This window comes from Rana temporaria, chromosome 6 (genome assembly GCF_905171775.1).
Source record: "Rana temporaria chromosome 6, aRanTem1.1, whole genome shotgun sequence".
In the NCBI taxonomy this organism is placed as follows: domain Eukaryota; kingdom Metazoa; phylum Chordata; class Amphibia; order Anura; family Ranidae; genus Rana; species Rana temporaria.
The window spans coordinates 203,328,313-203,351,172 of NC_053494.1; the positions used below are offsets into that span (position 1 = coordinate 203,328,313).

Genomic DNA, 22,860 nt, shown 5'->3' on the forward strand with positions numbered 1-22,860 from the left:
ATAAAATAAGCTTGTTTGCGGATGATGTCATCTTAATGATAACTAATCCATTCTCCTCCTTACCCGAAATCCAAAAGCTTCTATCCTGGTTTGGCGAGGTTTCATTTTACAAGGCTAATGCCTTGAAGTCACTCATCTTAGACATTGGAGTTGATGCTGTTAATAAAAATTTGTTGCAACATCAATTCCCCTATGTTTGGGCGGATTCCACCATCCCATATTTGGGTGTTCATCTCACAAGGACCACCGAAAAATTATATGAACACAACTACCTTGCCCTTAGAAGTAAACTACAAACTGACCTTCAGATTTTGAGCAAATTCGAATTTTCTTGGTGGGGTAGATTATCAGCCTTCAAAATGGTACATCTTCCACAAGTTTTATATTTTTTCAGGACTTTGCCCATTCCTGTTCCTGTTATGTTTTTTAAGTCCATGCAATCTCTCTTGTCTAAATTTGTCTGGAATGGGAAGAAATCCAGGTGTACTCATGATAGGTTAATTAAACATAGAATGAGCGGTGGAACTGGATATATTGATTTCCAGGACTATTATCATTCCTCCATCTTGTCCCAACTGAAGGAGTGGTTCTATCATACTCCTACTACTCAATGGGGGCTGATAGAGGCTAGTTACTGTACGTATGGTTCTACCAACCTCTGGTTGTTTGGTTCTCTATTGGGTGTTAAGACCCCAATACACTTACCTCCTACGATGCTTGCATCCATACGAACTTGGCAAAAATGTATAAGCTCCACTGGTCTAGCAGGGCCCGGAGTCGAAGTTAGAATTCCCATCCAAACATTATACTTTGTTACTAACAGGATGCCGATTTCCTTTTGGAACCAGAAAGGTATTAGGTATCTGGACGACTTTTATTCGAATGGATACATCAAGACCTTTTCTTCTATCCAATCGGAATATGACCTCCCTCACACCAACGAGTTTCAATATACTCAATTAATGCATTGTCTATATAAACTTGGCAATATTTCCAAACAAGTTAATGCTTCAGCTTGGACCTATTTTTCTTCGCCAATACGACAAAATAAGGGCATTTCTTTATTTTATCAATTAATGCAACAAAAACGAGTTTTTAATAAATCTGCCTCCCATCTTCTTTGGGAAAAAGATCTTAAATGCTCTTTCACGAATGACCAATGGCGCTTGGCCTGTAAGGCCAATCAATCTGCCACTCGTTGCACCTCCTTGTGGGAGTTATCTATCAAAATCACTTTGCGTTGGTACCTTACTCCGGTAATAGTGTCTAAATTTGACCCCCAAACCCCTGCAGCTTGTTGGAGACGTTGCCCAACTTCAGTCAGAGGAGACATATTCCATATATTATGGAGTTGTCCAAAGCTCACAGTCTATTGGGCAGGAATCTTCAATATAATATCTGACCTGACTCAAACACGAGTGGCTCCTGATCCAGCATTGGCTATTTTATCATTAGGAATAGACAGGTTTTCATTTAATCTTCGTAGAACGATAACCCATCTACTCTTGGCAGCTAGATTGTCGATTACAAGAAAGTGGAAAGATCCCGATCCGCCTTCCCCTGATGACGCTATTGACCTCTTGGATTTACATAATTCCTATGAAAGGATTTTAGCGTCATCCTTGGGCTCTCTTCATAAATACTCAATCCAATGGGACCTCTGGAACGTCTGGTTCAAAAACAGGACATAATTCTGTTTACCTTATTTCCTCTGACACGTTGTTTACTATTCAGATAGGAAATATGAGAGGAGATAGCTCTCGAACACTATGATTCCCATATGGGGTGTTCGGGAAAGCTAGTTCCTTTATTTTATTTGTTTGCTAATGTATTTCTTTCTTTTTCCTTTGATATTGTGATTTGATCTCTTATTGACTTGATACTATTGAGAAAATATTCTACAGAAAATACTCTACATTTTTTCTTATGATGATTGGTAGTATTATATTGCTTAGCCAACACATATCTGTATGTTAGATAATGAGTATTACTTTGTCTCCTATTGTTACGATGCATTGTGTACTATATGCTATTGTAATGCATTATTTTGTTTGATTGAAAAATATCAATAAAAAACGATTGAAATAAAAAAAAAGTCCGACCGTGTGTACGAGGCATAACAGATCTTTGAGGGTTTGACAGAACAGCTGTTTTTATACCGTGATTAAATTACACACAGATGTACTCTGCTTACTAATTAGGCGACTTCTGAAGGCAATTGGTTCCACTAGATTTTAGTTAGGGGTATCAGAGTAAAGGGGGCTGAATACAAATGCCCCCCCCCCCACACATTTCACATATTTGTCAAAAATGTTGAAAATCATTTATCATTTTCCTTCCACTTCACAATTATGTGCCACTTTCTGTTGGTCTATCACATAAAATACATTAACATTTTTGGTTGTAACATGACAAAATGTGGAAAATTTTTATAGGGTATGAATACTTTTTCAAGGCACTGTATTTTGTGTGTGTGTGTGTCTGGGTCCAGGGCCTTTTTCGGACACTTTGGGCCTAATCCTCAAAAACCCGGCGCAACGTAACTTTTGCCATTTAAGTTACACCGCCGCAAAATCTCTAACTAAGTGCCCGATCCACAAAGCACTTACCTAGAGCGGTGTAACTTAAATCCGGCCGGCGCAAGGCGTTCCTCTTCAAATGGGGGCGATTCCCATTTAAGTTAGGCGCGCTCCCGCGCCGGCCGTACTGTGCATGCTCGTGACGTCATTTTCCCGACGTGCATATCGCGAAATTACGTTACGCCGAGCTTTGTGGATCGCGACGGGTCAATAAAGTTGCGTCGGGAAAAAAAAAGATACGGCGAAAAAAAAAAAAAAAATGCGTCGCTGGACAGAAAGGTCTGTTTTTACAAGGTGTAAACAGTTTACACTTTGTAAAAGCAGCCCTAATTTTACACATGCAACTTAATACTTACGGAGAAAAAACGAAGCTGAAAAGCTTTGTGGATCTCCGTAAGTGCTAATTTGCATACCCGAGGCGGCATTTAGACGCGAAATGCCCCCAGCGGCGGATGCGGCACTGCATCCTAAGATCCGGCAGTGTAAGTCACACATGTCGGATCTTCTGTCTATCTCTTGGAAACTGATTCTGTGGATCAGTTCCAAAGATAGAAACAGGGATACGATACGATGGCGTATCAGTAGATACGCCGTCGTATCTCTTTTGAGGATATGGCCCTTTGTTCAGTACAAAAAAAAAAAAAAAAAAAAAACACAACTATAATAAAATAATATATATATATATATATATATATATATATATATATATATATATATATATATATATATATATATATATATATATATATATATATATATATATATTATTTTTTTTTATTATAATTTTTTTTTTTTGTACTGAAAAAAATAAAAAATATATAAAAAGTTAAATAAGTGTGCACAGTTCGTTTAAGATTGATGACACCTCTCACCTGTGTATTCTCAACGTCCCTCTCATCTTCATTGATAAGGATGATGTACGGTTTGCGTGGGCGTCCAGGGGCGAGAATTCCCAGGGTGAAGAGGAACAGCGTGCAGATGTAGCGCAGAGTCCACAGAGAAAACTGCACCTATGTGGACAAGGTCAGTTAGAAAATTAGAAAATGCACCTATACCACATCAAGCATGGAATACACATGGGGGGGAGGGGCTTTGGAATGAGGCCCCGATGGCAGGCAAGGACATGATATCTCGTGAATCTAATTAAAGATTCATTTCAAAATTAGACTTCCTGTCAATTCTTAGATATTGAACACAGACTTTCATTTTTAAGTGGATAAAAAAAAAACATCAATGTAACAGTTTCTTTAAAAAAACATGCCGTCAAAGAGAACTGCCACAGTTGCTTGTGCCATATTGACCATCATGCCAACAAACTTAAAAATACCCGGAAGGCGCATGTTGCTTGAGGCAACCAATCACACTGTAGCTGTAATTTTTCTAATTGAAGTGATATTCACCACTTAAAAGTGGAGTTCCACCCAAAAATTGAACTTACACTTTTTGGAATCCTCCCCCCTTCCGGTGTCACATTTGGCACCTTTCGGGGGGGGGAAGATACCTACTCTGTCCTCCCCCCGCTGTTTTCTGGGAAACACACAGGTCCCAGAAGACAGCGGGGACCGGCAAAGACACGCAGAGTGACTCGCGCATGCGCAGTAGGGAACCAGGCTGTGAAGCCGCAAGGCTTCACTTCCTGATTCCCTCATCGAGGATGGCAGCGGTGGAAGTCGAGAGCCGACATCGTGGGCGCCCAGGACAGGTAAGTGAAGCCACAGCCGGGTGCCCACAGTGACAATGCCAGTGCCACCGAGAGGAGAGGGAGACGAGCGGGGCTTCATACGCCCACATCGTTGGACCCTGGGACAGGTGAGGGCCTGATTATTAAAAGTCAGCAGCTGCAGTATTTGTAGCTGCTGGCTTTTAATATTATATATATATATATATATATATATTTTTAGACAGACCTCGCTTTAAAGTGGAGTTCAGACTAAAATATTAAAAGTCAGCAGCTACAAATACTGCAGCTGCTGACTTTTAATAATCAGGCCCTCACCTGTCCCAGGGTCCAACGATGCGGGCGTACAAAGCCCCGCTCGTCTCCCCCTCCTCTCGGCATCACTGGCATTGTCACTGTGGGCACCCGGCTGTGGCTTCACAACCGGGTACACGCCGAGCATGCCAAATGTGGCATGTCAGGGGGGTCACCTTCTGTTAAAACGGAAGTTCCATTTTTGGGTGGAACTCTGCTTTAAGGTCCAGGCCTTTTTCGGACACTTGTGGTTTACAAGGATAATAATAAAAAATATATATATTATATATATATATATATATATACCCCCCAGATGGCAACCCCCCTTTTTAAAAATAAATATATATATAAAAATATATATTTAAATGTATTTATTTTAAAAAAAGGGGGGTTGCCATCTGGGCCCTATAATAAAATTATATATATATATATATATATATATATATATATATATATATATATATATATATATATATATATATATATATATATACACATATATACACATACACATACACATACATATACATTTTTTTTTTTTAGAAAAATAAATTACAAAAAAAGGGGGGTTGCCATCCGGGACCTCTGGGCCCCTTAATTAAAAAAAAAAAAAAAAAAAAAAACTCTGGACTCTTTAATAAAAAAAAAAAAATATAAAAAAAATTAAAATAAACATTTAAAAAAAAATTAAAGGGGGGTTGCCATCCAGGGCCCTGGGGACCTCTGGGCCCTTTAATAAAAAAAAATAAAAAAATAAAAAGGGGGTTTGCCACATGGGGCCCTCTGAGCCCTTTAATAAATTATATATATATAATTTTTTTTTAAATGTTTATTTTAATTTTTTTTATATTTATTTTTTTTATTTATTTTTTATTAAAGAGCCCAGAGGTTTTTTTTTTTTTTTTTTTTAATTAAAGGGCCCAGAGGTCCCGGATGGCAACCCCCCTTTTTTTGTAATTTATTTTTCTAAAAAAAAAAAAATATGTATGTATGTATGTATGTATGTATGTATGTATGTATGTATGTATGTATGTATGTATGTATGTATGTATGTATATATATATATATATATATATATATATATATATATATATATATATATATATATATATATACACACACACACACACACACACACACACACACACACACACACACACATACATACACACACACAGACCCTAGAGCAGTGATGGTGAACCTTGGCACCCCAGATGTTTTGGAACTACATTTCCCATGATGCTCATGCACTCTGCAAATCTGGGGTGATGAGGTTCACCATCACTGCCCTAGAGAATAAAATGGCGGTCATTTAAATATTTTATGTCATACTGAATTTGTGCAGCGGTGTTTAAAATGCAATTTTTTGGGAAAAACTCTCTCCAACACTCACTCTAACTCTCTCTGTCCACACCCCCTTTAAGCCTCACCCAATATTTAGCATAGTTTAAACCACGCCCATTTTTCACAGTGGCGCGCTTTGTGTGTCACATTTTTACGCTCCTACTTGGCCACGCCTACAAATAAATGCCCCTAATTAAAGATACTCCTCCTACAGACCAAAAAGTCTCCTTAAAAAATTTGGGGGAATGTTTCGCTATGGTTTCATAAAGAATATAAATGGCCTTCACCCATGGCAAGGGCATTATCCAACTTCAATCAGAGCTGCACAGTTTGCTTTGATCTACAGATGCCCTTTACCTGCACAGGCATTTCCCTTTGATATGTTTTTTTTTTTTTAAATGAGGCCAACTTTACTGTCAGTTTCCTAGAAAACAAATGAAAAACTTACTTTCTGGTCAGAAGTGTCCATGGACTTCCACCACCAGCGAGGGCTTTGCCAAGATATGAATGCCAAGTTCTCAGCAGCGAACGCCAGGGCCCAGAACAGCAGGAGAACGGCCCCGTGGCCCCTGCTCCTCTCTCGATCCAAGGCCCTCGTCCGCTCCAAGTGAAGGAGCCAAAGGCTGAACGCCCAGGCGCCCGCATAGAGACAGCCGTACACAATCATGTACCCGTATAGCTCATCGCCACCCGCGGCCTGCCAGATCAGACCTCCCAGAGCCTGTAGGATCAGCACCACGGACAGTGCCAACTGCAGGCGGTACAGGCGAGACTTGGGGATGTACTTGGGCTCCATCGTCCGACTGTGCTGGGCATAGCAGGCCGACTGCACCGTTCCCAGGAGGATAGAGAAGCTGAGCAACACAGACGGGACCAGGGTGAAATAAAAGCATGGCGAGAGGCCGCTGTCCAGCCAGGCCTGGGACACGCTGCCATTTTGCTCGCAGTAGCTCTGCAGCACCACCATTCTCTCAACTCACAGTACTGCACCTGTGGGGAAAAAAAAAAGACACCATTAGCACATTCTGTAAGATTGTGGTTTACATACAAAACAGAATTCAGGAACCAGTCAGTCCAGGAGTGAACAGAAAGTGTCATGGCTGAATCAAAAGGACCTCTGGACAGTCTTACAGTGTCTTTGTCCCTCATTAACATATAATGCAGGAGGGCAGTTTCTAGCTTTCTAATCCTCTTTTAGGACTGACAGTGTTCAAATCTAGTTTACAGCTGATAATGAAGAACTGCCAGCACAGTACAGACAAGGTAAATATGTTAAACATTACTCCCCAGTCCCCAACTAAACTTTACAAAGTAGGGAGAGCATAGAAGGATTTTTTAACACCTGCCTGCCCGGCCTACAGCAGAATGATGGCTGAGCGGTGGCCTTACCATCCTGACTGCATATCATACGATTACGATGTCCTTCATGGGGGTACCCCCGGGGGTGGGCAGCGCGGCGATCTGTGGTGAGCTCTGCTCCTCAGACACAGCGCATCACGGTAAAGAGCCAATGATGTAGGCCCTTTGCCGTGTGATCAGCTGTGTCCAATCACAGCCGATCCCATGGAATCAGCTGCGATTGGACATAGCTAATCACACGGCAAAGGGTAGGCATCATCGGCTCTTTACCGTGAACGGCATTGCCAGTTATTGGCATTAAACAAATGGCAGTTATTGGCATTTCCTTTCCTCAGCGCTGTCAGTGTCTGAGAAAAGGACAGCCGATAACCGGCTTTCCAGTTACAGGGGACATTTACACTGATCACCAGCGCAGGCCCATCACCAGTGCCCACCAGCGCAGGCCCCATCACCAGTGCCCACACCAGCGCAGCCCATCACCAGTGCCCACACCAGCGCAGGCCCCATCACCAGTGCCCACCAGCGCAGGCCCCATCACCAGTGCCCACACCAGCGCAGGCCCCATCACCAGTGCCCACACCAGCGCAGGCCCCATCACCAGTGCCCACACCAGCGCAGGCCCCATCACCAGTGCCCACACCAGCGCAGGCCCCATCACCAGTGCCCACACCAGCGCAGGCCCCATCACCAGTGCCCACACCAGCGCAGGCCCCATCACCAGTGCCCACACCAGCGCAGGCCCCATCACCAGTGCCCACACCAGCGCAGGCCCCATCACCAGTGCCCACACCAGCGCAGGCCCCATCACCAGTGCCCACACCAGCGCAGGCCCCATCACCAGTGCCCACCAGCGCAGGCCCCATCACCAGTGCCCACCAGCGCAGGCCCCATCACCAGTGCCCACCAGCGCAGGCCCCATCACCAGTGCCCACCAGCGCAGGCCCCATCACCAGTGCCCACCAGCGCAGGCCCCATCACCAGTGCCCACCAGCGCAGGCCCCATCACCAGTGCCCACCAGCGCAGGCCCCATCACCAGTGCCCACCAGCGCAGGCCCCATCACCAGTGCCCACCAGCGCAGGCCCCATCACCAGTGCCCACCAGCGCAGGCCCCATCACCAGTGCCCACCAGCGCAGGCCCCATCACCAGTGCCCACACCAGCGCAGCCCATCACCAGTGCCCACACCAGCGCAGGCCCCATCACCAGTGCCCACACCAGCGCAGCCCATCACCAGTGCCCACACCAGCGCAGGCCCCATCACCAGTGCCCACACCAGCGCAGGCCCCATCACCAGTGCCCACCAGCGCAGGCCCCATCACCAGTGCCCACCAGCGCAGGCCCCATCACCAGTGCCCACCAGCGCAGGCCCCATCACCAGTGCCCACACCAGCGCAGCCCATCACCAGTGCCCACACCAGCGCAGGCCCCATCACCAGTGCCCACACCAGCGCAGGCCCCATCACCAGTGCCCACCAGCGCAGGCCCCATCACCAGTGCCCACCAGCGCAGGCCCCATCACCAGTGCCCACCAGCGCAGGCCCCATCACCAGTGCCCACCAGCGCAGGCCCCATCACCAGTGCCCACCAGCGCAGGCCCCATCACCAGTGCCCACCAGCGAATAAGAAAAATTACATATTTGCTAAATTGTAAAAAACAGAAAACATTTTTTTTTTCGGTCTTTTTATATTGCTTAGCAAAAAATAAATACCACCAAAAGAAAGCTCTCTGTCTAAAAAATATATTATGATCAAAAATGTCACATGGGTACAGTGTTGCATGACCGCGCAACAACGCTACACATGCTGCCTGTATTTGTGTAACATTTATTTTGCCTAGAGTTCACCACCCCCACCAGCGCAGCCCATCACCAGTGCCCACCAGCGCAGCCCATCACCAGTGCCCACCAGCGCAGCCCATCACCAGTGCCCACCAGCGAATAAGAAAAATTACATATTTGCTAAATTGTAAAAAACAGAAAACATTTTTTTTTTTTTCGGTCTTTTTATATTTGCTTAGCAAAAAATAAATACCACCAAAAGAAAGCTCTCTGTCTAAAAAATAAAAAATATATTATGATCAAAAATGTCACATGGGTACAGTGTTGCATGACCGTGCAACAACGCTACACATGCTGCCTGTATTTGCGTAACATTTATTTTTCCTAGAGTTCAGCATTAAGCTCCGTTCACACTTGTGTGACTTGTCAGGTGACTTTGGACACATAAAGTGGCATGACAAGTTGCAGCCCATGCGTTTCAATGGAAGCCGTTCAAATCTATGCGACTTTAAGTCATAGCAACATTAAAAAGGTTCCTGCACTGCTTTGATGTGACTTGAGTGCCATAGACTGCAATGGAAAAGTTTTTTTTTTTTTAAATCCGAAAAAACGTTTATTAAAAACGAACAACAGACATATTGTAAACACTTCGCACAGCGCAGCACATGACACACACATTCGTTTGTACACAGTAAAAATACACCTTCTAGGCAAATATACCGAGTCATGTACATTAACCCCTAACATGCAGTTCCTATGAGAGTATTACAGACACGCTCAGAAGAGCCAAAACAAAGTACAATGACCAACAGTTTAACCATTTCCTTACTGGGCACTTAAACCCCCTTCCTGCCCAGACCAATTTTCAGCTTTCAGTGCTGACACATTTTGAATGACAATTGCGCGGTCATACAACACTGTACCCAAATTATATTTTTATCATTTTTTCCCCACAAATAGAGCTTTATTTTGGTGGTAGTTGATCACCCTTTTTGAAAAAAAATAAAAAAAAAATAAAAAAAAAAAAAAAAAAAAAAAAAAAAAAAAAAACACAATATTTTTTTTACTTGTTATAAAAATATCCCAAAAAAAAAAAAAAAAAATTCTCAGTTTAGGCCGATACGTATTCTTCTGAATATTTTTGGTTAAAAAAAAAAAAAGTTATAGCGCCCACAAAATAGGGGGGGGGGGGGGGGGGAAAGAGAGAGAGAGAGAGAGATGCCCCGAGGCAAAGCTCTGGGGGCACTTGGCAGGGGCCAAGGGTGCAATCTCATCTTTTATATAGATCAGGGCTCAACAAATCCCGGTCGCCATGGCGACTAGAAATAGTGTCCTGGCGACTTGGCTTGGAAGGTGGGCAAAAAAAAAAAAATTTTTTTGTGAGCTGGCGCCATCTGGTGGTGGCCGTTGGTATTACAAGTTAAGCATTACAAGTTAAACAGCAATTCTAATGTAATTTTTCACTATTTTTTACTGCCATCTTCTTCCCTTTAACCACTTTAGCCCCGGGCCTGTTTTTCAGAGTCGGTGTTTACGAGACAAAACCATTTTTTTTTGCTAGAAAATTACTTAAAACCCCCAAACATTATATATATATTTTTTTCTAACACCCTAGAGAATAAAATGGAAGTCATTGCAATACTTTTTGTCACACCGTATTTGCGCAGCGGTCTTACAAGCGCACTTTTTTTGGAAAAAATTCACTTTTTTAAATGAAAAAATAAGACAACAATAAATTTGGCCCAATTTTTTTATATATTGTGAAAGATAATGTTACGCCGAGTAAAATGATACCCAACATGTCACGCTTAAAAATTGCGCCCGCTCGTGGCATGGCGTCAAACTTTTACCCTTTAAAATCTTCATAGGCGACGTTTAAAAAAAAAAAAATCTACAGGTTGCATGTTTTGAGTTACAGAGTAGGTCTAGGTCTGGAATTATTGCTCTCGCTCTACCAATCGCGGCGATACCTCACATGTGTGGTTTGAACACCGTTTACATATGCGGGTGCTGCTCACGTATGTGTTCGCTTCTGCGCGCAAGCTCGTCGGGACGGGGCGCGTTTTCTGGCTCCTAACTTTTTTAGCTGGCTCCTAGATTCAGGGCAAATTTGTCAAACCCTGATATATTTTTTTTAAAACACATTTTGTGTTTACTGCATGCGCCCTAAAAACTAACCACTAATTGTACTGGCGTTGTATTCTTATGTCATCCCACAATCACATGTGCACTGTCATCCCACACTTGCACCTTCTGACTAGTTCGCTATAACCTTTCCTTATATGTCCAACCAGTTCTGTCAGTTGTATCCAAAACCCTCAGCGGGAACGAAGTGCAGGTTGTTTTTGTTACCAGCAAACATTGTTGGGCGCCGGTTTACAGTGCAGGGAGACGTCCCACACAGTTTTATTTTGTGTTTGGCAACTTATCTAAACTTTTTACCAAATTATCCCAAGGGCTTTTTTACACTTGTGTTAAGCCCTCTGAAAAGTGATCCATGGTGCATCACTCTTCAGAGAGTGTTTGACAGGCAGCGAGGAGATGTTATGTCACCACAATAAAAAAAAAAAAAGTTTTAACCTTTAACCACTTAACCCCCGGACCACATTGCTGGTCAAAGACCAGAGCACTTTTTGCGATTCGGCACTGCGTCGCTTTAACTGACAATTGCGCAGTCGTGCGACGTGGCTCCCAAACCAAATTTTTTTCCCCACAAATATAACTTTCTTTTGTGGTATTTGATCACCTCTGCGGTTTTTAGTTTTTGCGCTATAAAACAATAGAGCGACAATTTTGTAAAAAAATAAAAAATGAATATTTTTTACTTTTTGCTATAATAAATATCCCCAAAAAATATATATATAAAACAAAAAAAAATTTCCTCAGTTTAGGCCGATACGTATTCTTCTACATATTTTTCGTAAAAAAAAAAAAAAACGCAATAAACGGTTTATTGATTGGTTTGCGCAAAAGTTATAGCGTTTACAAAATAGGGGGTAGTTTTATGTCATTTTTATTAATATATATATATTTTTTTACTAGTAATGGCGGCAATCAGCGTTTTTTTTTTTCGGTACTGCAACATTATGGCGGACACATCGGACACTTTTGACACATTTTTGGGACCATTGGCATTTTTATAGCAATCAGTGCTATAAAAATGCGTTGATTACTATAAAAATGCCACTGGCAGGGAAGGGGTTAACACTAGGGGGCGGGGAAGGGGTTAAAGCGGAGCTCCACCCTAAAGTGGAACTCCCGCTGATCGGAACCCCCCCCCCCTCCGGTGTCACATTTGACACCTTTCAGGGGGAGGGGGGTGCAGATACCTGTCTAAAGACATGTATTTGCACCCACTTCCGACCACACAGTCTCGGGCATGACATCACCTCCCGTCCTCCCCCCGTTGTGCTCTGGGAACACTCGGCTCCCAGAGCACAACGGGAGCCAATCAGCGGCGCAGCGCAACTCGCGCATGCGCCGTAGGGAACCGGGTAGTGAAGCCGGAGCGCTTCACTTCCTGGTCCCTCACTGAGGATGGCGGGGGGAGCAGCAGAGTGACGAGCGATCGCTCGTCCTCTGCTGCAGACGGTGCTGGACTCCAGGACAGGTAAGTACGTGAGCAGCGCCCGCATATGTAAACGGTGTTCAAACCACACGTGAGGTATCGCCGCGATCGGTAGAGCGAGAGCAATAATTCTAGCCCTAGACCTCCTCTAACTCAAAACATGCAACCTGTAGATTTTTTTTTAAACGTCGCCTATGAAGATTTTAAAGAGTAAAAGTTTGTCGCCATTCCACGAGCGGGTGCAATTTTGAAGCGTGACATGTTGGGCATCAATTTACTCGGCGTAACATTATCTTTCACAATATAAAAAAACAAAAATTGGGCTTACTTTACTAGTGTCTTATTTTTTTTTTTTAATTAAAAAAAATTGCATTTTTTCCCAAAAAAGTGCGCTTGTAAGACCGCTGCGCAAATACGGTGTAACAGAAAGTATTGCAACGACCGCCATTTTATTCTCTAGGCCAGTGATGGCGAACCTTGGCACCCCAGATGTTTTCAAACTACATTTCCCATGATGCTCATCTCCACTGCTGAGTGCATGAGCATCATGGGAAATGTAGTTCCAAAACATCTGGGGTGCCAAGGTTTGCCATCACTGCTCTAGGGGATATAGATATAGATAGAGATATATATATATATATATATATATATATATATATATATATATATATATATATGTTTGGGGGTTCTAATTAGAGGGAAGGAGTGAAAACAGACAGGGGAAGCTCCATTAGCATTGCTGGTTGTCTCGTCATACCAACGGCCACCACAAGATGGCACCAGATCACAGAAGGAAGCATAGGCCTGCAGACGGCCGCAATTACCGCCCGGCGCAGCCCAACGCGTTTGCGGTGCGCACAGAGACACAGGATACCCCAGCTGTGCCGCTCCAGCTATCAGCGGCAATTTACCGCGATTCCGTGATGCGCCAGGTCTTCTAGACCCGGCGCTCACAGGTGATTCCGGGGGCGCGCGAGAGGAGGATTCTGGGAGGACGTCGCAGGGACGTCCTCCCAGAACAACCCCACCGCGCTGTAGACGTCTTTTGTCTATAGCGCGGTGGGAAAGAGGTTAAGACAAGCACTGCCCATCATTACAAAACACTCCCCCTTCTGTAGGCATCCGCCCCTCACACACGCCCATCATGAAGAAATCCGCCCCTTGCACGAGCATCAGGAGCGTGTGGCACAATGTCGGCTATTTGTGCGCAGGCGCCGTCTACAGCTGATCTTAAATTCTGATGTACGGCGGCTCCGTAGTGCGCAAGCGCTGCACATGCGCGGTACCGGGCGGGCATTTCTCGTCAGAACACATGCAGCCCCAAACCAGGACACTCCCACCACCATGCTTGACTGTAGGCAACACACACACACACACTTGTCTTTGTACTCCTCACCTGGTTGCCGCCACACAGAGATCCCATACAATGTAACAACACACACACACACACACACACACACACAGATCCCATACAATGTAACAACACACACAGAGAGATCCCATACAATGCAACAACACACACAGATCCCATACAATGTAACAACACACACACACACACACAGATCCCATACAATGTAACAACACACACACACAGATCCCATACAATGTAACAACACACACACACAGAGATCCCATACAACACACACTTGTCTTTGTACTCCTCACCTGGTTGCCGCCACACACAGATCCCATACAATGTAACAACACACACACACACACAGATCCCATACAATGTAACAACACACACACACAGAGATCCCATACAACACACACTTGTCTTTGTACTCCTCACCTGGTTGCCGCCACACACAGATCCCATACAATGTAACAACACACACACACACACACACACACACACACACACACACACACAGAGAGATCCCATACAATGTAACAACAACAACACACACACACACACACACAGATCCCATACAATGTAACAACACACACACACACACACACACACACACACACACACACACAGATCCCATACAATGTAACAACACACACACAGAGATCCCATACAATGTAACAACAACAACACACACAGATCCCATACAACACACACACACACAGATCCCATACAATGTAACAACACACACACACACAGATCCCATACAATGTAACAACACACACACACACACAGATCCCATACAATGTAACAACACACACACACACACAGATCCCATACAATGTAACAACACACACACACAGAGATCCCATACAACACACACTTGTCTTTGTACTCCTCACCTGGTTGCCGCCACACACAGATCCCATACAATGTAACAACACACACACACACACACACACACACACACACACACACACACAGAGAGATCCCATACAATGTAACAACAACAACACACACACACACACACACACACACACACACAGATCCCATACAATGTAACAACACACACACACACACACACACACACAGATCCCATACAATGTAACAACACACACACAGAGATCCCATACAATGTAACAACAACAACACACACAGATCCCATACAACACACACACACACAGATCCCATACAATGTAACAACACACACACACACAGATCCCATACAATGTAACAACACACACACACACACAGATCCCATACAATGTAACAACACACACACACACACAGATCCCATACAATGTAACAACACACACACACAGAGATCCCATACAACACACACTTGTCTTTGTACTCCTCACCTGGTTGCCGCCACACACAGATCCCATACAATGTAACAACACACACACACACACACACACACACACACACACACACAGAGAGATCCCATACAATGTAACAACAACAACACACACACACACACACACACACACACACAGATCCCATACAATGTAACAACACACACACACACACACACACACACACACACACAGATCCCATACAATGTAACAACACACACACAGAGATCCCATACAATGTAACAACAACAACACACACAGATCCCATACAACACACACACACACAGATCCCATACAATGTAACAACACACACACACACAGATCCCATACAATGTAACAACACACACACACACACAGATCCCATACAATGTAACAACACACACACACACACAGATCCCATACAATGTAACAACACACACACACAGATCCCATACAACACACACATACAATGTAACAATATGCAGTTATAGAATGTTTACATGAGTCACGTGTGATGTCTCCTCACCTCTCCCAGGATGGGGGTCAGTGGAGTCTCATCCTCTCTGTTGCCGCACACACCTCCCTCCGGGATCCCGGTCACTCTGATCCCCGGCTCAGCGTGGATCTCGGGCTGTCACTCTGCTCTCTGCACTCTCTAAGCCTTGTGTCGGGCAGTCTCAGTGTCCCCTGTCAGTCTCATGCTCCCTCCCCGCAGTCGGTGTCCCCGCGGTCCAGGCGCCCGCTGATTGCCATTCAATGACTCGGCAGTTCCGCTCAAGCGGAGGAGCCGCCAGGGTGACTCAGCGAATTCCAACTGGATCACTTTAGTCCAATCACGGCCAGGCTTCTGTTCGATGGGCGGAGCCCTGCACTGCCTACTATTCTGATTGGCTCATGATATCTGGCTGACCTCCATTAGAGCAGCCTGCAGGCACAGAACCAATCACAGCCCCCCCCGTGTCAGGATTGTTTTGTAGGAATATGTGTATAAAATATATTTAAATTATATATATATATATATATATATATATATAAAAAAGGGGCCCATTCACTGTAGACAATTCACACAATGCAATCCATTATTTTATTTTTTTAAATTTCCACTTCAGCCCCAGAAGGTTTACCCCCCTTCATGACCAGGCCATGTTTTGCGATACGGCCCTGTGTTATTTTTACTGACAATTGCGTGGTCGTGCGACGCTGTACCCAAATACAATTGGCGTCCTTTTTCTCCCACTAATAGAGCTTTCTTTTGGTGGTATTTGATCACCTCTGCGATTTTTATTTTTTGCGCTATTAAAAAACAAAAAAAGAGAAAAAAAAATGTGAAAAAAAAAATATGGGCCAGATTCACAGAGGAAATACGCCGGAGTATCTGCTGATACTCCGGCGTATTTTCAAATTTGCCGCGTCGTATCTTTATTTGTCATTCACAAAAAAGATACGACGGCTTTTGGCTAAGATCCGACAGGCGTACGGCTTCGTACGCCTTCGGATCCTAGGTGTAATTTTCCGGCGGCCGCTGGGTGGAGTTCGCGTCGTTTTCCAGCGTCGGGTATGCAAATTAGCTGATTACGGCGATCCACGAAGATACGCGCGTTCGTCGCAATCTCTTACGTCGTCGCTAGTCGGTTTTTCCTGTCGCAAACTTAGGCCTGCTTTTTCATGGCTTATATTTAGAACAGCCATGTTAAAGTATGGCCGTCGTTCCCGCGTCGAATTTCAATTATTTTTTTTCGTAAGACGTCCGGGAAAACGAAACGACGTAACGCACGTCGCCGTTCAAAAAAAACTTCGGGGCGCCGTAATTTCGCGCAAAGCACGTCGGGAAATTTTCACATGGAGCATGCGCAGAACGTTCGGCGCGGGAACGCGCCAAATTTAAATGGTGCCCGCCGATTTGAATTAGGCGGGCTTGCGCCGAGCGGATTTACGCTACACCGCCGCAAGTTTACAGGTAAGAGCTTTGTGAATCAGGCACTTACGCTGTAAACCTGCGGCGGTGTAACGTAAATGGGATACGTTACGCCGCCGCAGCGTAACGTATTTGTACCTGAATCTGGCCCTATATTTCTTACTTTCTACTATAATACATATCCAATAAAAAAATGTAAAAATCGAATTTCTTCATCAATTTAGGCCAATATGTATTCTTCTACATATTTTTGGTGGAAAAAAATCCCTAAGTATTTTGTTGTCCAAAGTTTTGGGAAAACAAATAAAATAAAGTTTTTGTCACCAGTGCGGTACAGCGCCATCATATGACTGGTGTGGCGATGATCAGGGATACTGACTGGTGACAGTAGACGTGTTTGATCGTACTAATAGGCGGCGGGAGGGGACTTTCCCCCCTCCCGCCGCCATCCGGTGCTTCTCCGGGCTCTCCCGTGTCATCGGGGGCCCGGAGAACAAATCGGCCTGGGCATTCTCACGACGATAGAGATTTACGGTGACCAGATGGTCACCAGTCATCTCTATGACCGTCGGAGGCCCGGGCACGACATTGTGACGTCAAGCCCGGGTACCCGGAAGTAAACAAAGCCGCAATCGCGGCTGAAAGCACGAGATCAGTGATTTATTTTCCCCGATCTCATGCTTTCCAGCCTGGAGGAGAGATGTGGGGTCTTATTGACCCCGCCTCTCTCCATAAAGAGTACCTGTCACAATATGTTTACATTCCTTGTAATAGGAATAAAAGTGATCCAAAAAAAAAAAAATGTAAAAAAAGTGTAAAAATAAAAAACAATATGTAAAATAAATAAATAAATGTGTTTTTTTTAAAACTCCCCTGTCCACGGTAGCTCACGCTCAGAAGCGAACACACATGTAAGTCCCGCCCACATATGTAAACGCCGTTCAAACCCCACATGTGAGGTATCGCTGCGTGCGTTAGAGTGTGTAACAACAATTCTAGCACTAGACCTCCTCTGTAACTCGGAGATTTTTAAGTACCGAAGTTTGGCGCCATTCCATGAGTGTGCGCAATTTTAAATCGTGACAAGTTAGGTATCTATTTACTCAGCGTAACATCATCTTTCACATTATATAAAAAAATTGGGCTAACTTTACTGTTTTGTTATTTTTTGTTATTTTTTAATTCATGAAACCGTTTTTTTCCCCCAAAATTAAAAAAATTTAAATTATTGCGCAAATACTGTGCGAGATAAAAAGTTGCAATGACCGCCATTTTATTCCCTAGGGTGTCTGCTAATATATATAATATATATATATATATTATGTAAATAGAGGTCCCCAGGGCCTCATGTGGCAAACCCCCTTTTTTTTATTTATTTTTTATTAAAGGGCCCAGAGGTCCCCAGGGCCCTGGATGGCAACCCCCCCCCCCCTTTTTTTTTATAAATGTTTATTTTTATTTTTTTTATATTTTTTTATTTATTTATTTTTTATTAAAGGGCCCAGAGGTTTCCTTTTTTTTTATTAAAGGGCCCAGAGGTCCCGGATGGCAACCCCCCTTTTTTTGTAATTTATTTTTCTAAAAAAAAAAATTGTGTGTATATATATATATATATTTATTTATGTATTTTTATTAAAGAGCCCAGAGGTCCCCAGGGCCCCAGATGGCAACCCCCCCCAACATTTAAATATATATTTTTTATATATATATATATATATATATTTCTTTATATTAAAGGGCCCAGCCAGAGGTCCCCAGGGCCCCCTTTTTTATATATATTTGCCCCCCCCCCCCCGCTTCTCAATTCGTGGCAGCCTCCCCGCTTCTCAATTTCGGGCGGCAGCACCCCCCCCCCCCCCCGTTCTCTTCTCCAGGGGGCCCATGCCCGAAGCTGTGTAAGGGGCCCCATAATTCCTGATGGCGGCCCTGGCTGCACCCGGCAGCGCTTGGCATCAGATCGGTCCCCGCTCTGCGCTAACAATAGAATGCTGCATGTCTGAGAACTGGGGCTTTTCAGGGACCCTCCCGCGACGCCCCTGGATGCATGGGATGAAGCATGGCCATGAAAGGATAAGTTCCCGTTTAAAGTATTTCAGCTTGAAGACGGGTCCTGTGTCCCCATACACAGCACTTCTCCTCCTCATTGGGTCTATAGCACAAGCAAGCAGGACGCTACCACTAAGAAGCAGTAATAATAAAGTATCTGAGTTCTATTACCTCGTGTAGAATTGACCACAAATCAGTTTTATCACCGGCTATCTATTGAGCCGGATACAGATCAGGATCCGGTGTCTGCCAGCTATTGGAAAATCACAAATCAGACTGGTAGTAAGCGCTCAGTAATAAAGCCATCATGGATCCAGCTCCTGGTACATGCCAAGTATTGAGCTGATCACCAATTAATGTGCTGGTACAAGCCAGTTATTGAGCTGGGTCATGCTTTGTGCCCAGAGCGCTTCCCGGGGAAGTTGCCACTTTAAAGCAGAAAAATGGGTTTTAAATCTTATGTGTATGGCACCCGCATTCAGCGCACTACGAGAACACAGACAATTATTGTGGCAATACAGAATATGACATAATAAATCCTGGTAGAATTTTCTGGCTGTGCTAACAAATGTCTGACACAGATCAGCATCTGCTGCCACCTTAGCACAGTGGCTAAGCAGTTAGCATCTTCCGAGTAGCAGAACTAGGGGTCACCGGTTCAAATCGCCAACCATGACCACCAGTGGCGGCGGGTGCTCAAATTTTTTTTTTTTTGGGGGCGCAAATAAACTGAAAAAAAAACTACCCATCAATTGCAGCCACTGTGTCCATCAAAAGCAGCCACTGTGCCCATCAAACACAGCCACTGTGCCCATCAAACACAGCCACTGTGCCCATCAAACGCAGCTACTGTGTCCATCAAACGAAACCACTGTGTCCATCAAACACAGCCACTGTGCCCATCAAACGCAGTTACTGTGCCCATCGATTGCCGATACTGTGCCATCAAACGGAACCACTGTGCCCATCAAACGCAGCTACTGCGCCCATCGATTGCCGATACTGTGCCATCAAACGGAACCACTGTGCCCATCAAACGCAGCCACTGTGCCCATCAATCGCAGCCATTGTGCCCATCAAAAACTGCCACTGTGCCCATCAAACGCAGCCCTTGTACACATAAATTGCTGCCACTGTGCCATCAAACGCAGCTACTGTACCCATAAATTGCCGCCACTGTGCCCATCAAGCGATGCCACTGTGCCCATCAATTGCTGCTCGTGTTCCCATCAATTGCTGCCACTGTGCCCATCAATTGCTGCCACTGTGCCCATGAAAATGCTGCCAGTGTGCCCATCAATTGCCACCACTGTGCCCATCAAATGCTGCCAGTGTGCTCATCATTTGCCGCCACTGCGCCCATCAAATGCTGCCAGTGTGCATCCCCCGCCCGCCTGGCACTTACCATGTCTCGTGGGCCAACGCAGCTACTGTACCCATCAATTGCCGCCACTGTGCCCATCAATTGCCGCCAGTGTGCCCATCAATTGCCGCCAGTGTGCCCATCAATTGCCGCCTGTGTGCCCATCAAATGCTGCCAGTGTGCATCCCCCGCCCGGCACTTACCGTGCCCCGGTGGGGCAGCGGGCCACGGCGGTGGTTTCCTCCACGCTCCTCAATGTCTTCTCTCGTCCTCTCATCTTGTCCTCTGCTATGATTGGACTCCTGATATACTAATTTTTAAAGAGCAACTGTCATCTCTGTCTCACAGCGACTCCTCCTCTGACACGCTGTTGACTCACCGAGAGTCCCATTCACTTTAATGGGACGGCTGGTGATGCGGCAGTGACACAACAAGGTAAGGGACATGGCGGCAGCAGGTGAGTGGATGCCCGCTAACGGGCGCTGCCATGATGGATCTGAAATGACAGGTACTCTTTAAATGTAAGGACTTATTCTTGCTGGTAGTTAGAATCTTAAATATTGTAATACTTAATATATAAAATGAAGGTTTCCTATTTAGAATAATAATCTGTCAGGTTAGTAAAACGGTGATATCAGAACCGATTCTATCATACAGTTTTGTACATAGATTTGCACAGCAATGGGATAAAGGAATATTCCTGAACTTTGGTTTATCTCATGGTTACTGTGAAATTGTGTGAATGCATCAATGCAGTGCATGTTATCTCAGCTTGGATTCAATAAATGAGTTTCCCAAAAATGTAAATGTTGCAGAATATACAGCCTCCTGCCACATAACTAAGCTCCATTTCATGCTGAATAAACTAAATTATTAATGTATCTTAAATAGAAAACTATGGGGCAGATCCACAGAGCGAGTACGCCGGCGTATCTACTGATACGCCGGCGTACTTTCAAATTACCCGCGTCGTATCTTTAGTTTGAATCCTCAAACCAAGATACGACGGCATCTGGGTTAGATCCGACAGGCGTACGGCTTTGTACGCCTTTGGATCTTAGATGCAATACTTCTGCATCCGCTGGGTGGAGTTTGCGTAGTTTTCCGCTTCGGGTATGCAAATTAGCTATTTCCGACGATCCACGAACGTACGCGCGGCCGTCGCATTCTTTTACGTCGTCTCTAGTCGCCTTTTTCCGGCGTATAGTTAAAGCTGGTGTTTTGCGGCGTATAGTTAAACTTGCCATGTTAAGTATGGCCGTCGTTCCCGCGTTTAATTTGATGGACGTATTTCACGTCTATGTTAAAAAAAATTACGTCCTAGAGACGTCATTTAGCGCAATGCACGGGGGGAAATTTCGGGACGGCGCATGCGCAGTTCATTCGGCGCGGGGACGCGCTTCATTAAAATGAAACACACCCCCTAATCGCTGATTTGAATTCCGCCGCCAGAGAAAGACTACGCCGACCGTACGGCGCAAAATCTTTAAGGATTCAAACTAAAGCCAGGTAAGGTACAGCGGCGTAGCGTATCTCTGATACGCTGCGCGGGTGCAGATCTCTGTGGATCTGCCCCTATCTTTAGATTTTTACTCCAAAAGCATTTGATTAAAAAAAAAAAATCTGATTTAAATAAAAAAATCCGATTTTTTTGAATTCTTTAAAAAAAAAAAAGCATTGATTTTTATCCACCCTGGTAACACTATAAAATTTCCTATTATGGTAAGGATATTTGGAAAATGGGATAGTTGTCCACAGCATCCAATCATATTCTTTAAAGCAGGGCTTCACCCAAAACGGGGTAGTTCCACCTGTCTGCCCCCCCTTTAAAGTGGTTGTAAACCCACTTGGAAAAAAAACTAACACCTGCAAGACAAAGGCATAATGAGCTAGTATGCATAGCATACTAGCTCATTATGTAATACTCACCTGAAATCGAAGCCCACGCTTCGGTGCCTGACACAGCACTAGACATGTGCAATTCGTTTAGTTCCAAATTATTTTTTTTAACAAATCTAGACAAATTCTTTAAAGCGGGAGTTCACCCATTTATTTATTTTTTGACCTTTTCCCCTTAGATGGATGCTCGTTTTGTCTAGGGGAATCGGCTAGTTGTTTTAAAATATGAGCTGTACTTACCGTTTTCGAGATGCATCCTCTCCGCCGCTTCCGGGTATGGGTCTTCGGGAGCAGGCGTTCCTTCTTGATTGACAGTCTTCCGAGAGGCTTCCGACGGTCGCATCCATC

General features: G+C 44.5%; 1 protein-coding gene across 1 annotated transcript in view; it reads right to left on the reverse strand.

The window, feature by feature from the left end:
* ABCB6 (ATP binding cassette subfamily B member 6 (Langereis blood group)) overlaps positions 1-16,020 on the reverse strand; it is a 61,114-nt gene extending 45,094 nt beyond the window's left edge. The window contains exons 1-3 of the mRNA XM_040358120.1: positions 15,815-16,020; positions 6,344-6,889; positions 3,452-3,589 (exon numbers count right to left, since the gene is read on the reverse strand). Of these exons, the coding sequence (XP_040214054.1) occupies positions 3,452-3,589; positions 6,344-6,862 (657 nt within the window). The 5' untranslated portion in view covers positions 6,863-6,889; positions 15,815-16,020. The remainder of the gene's footprint in view (positions 1-3,451; positions 3,590-6,343; positions 6,890-15,814) is intronic.
* Between the last annotated feature and the right edge of the window lie 6,840 nt (positions 16,021-22,860).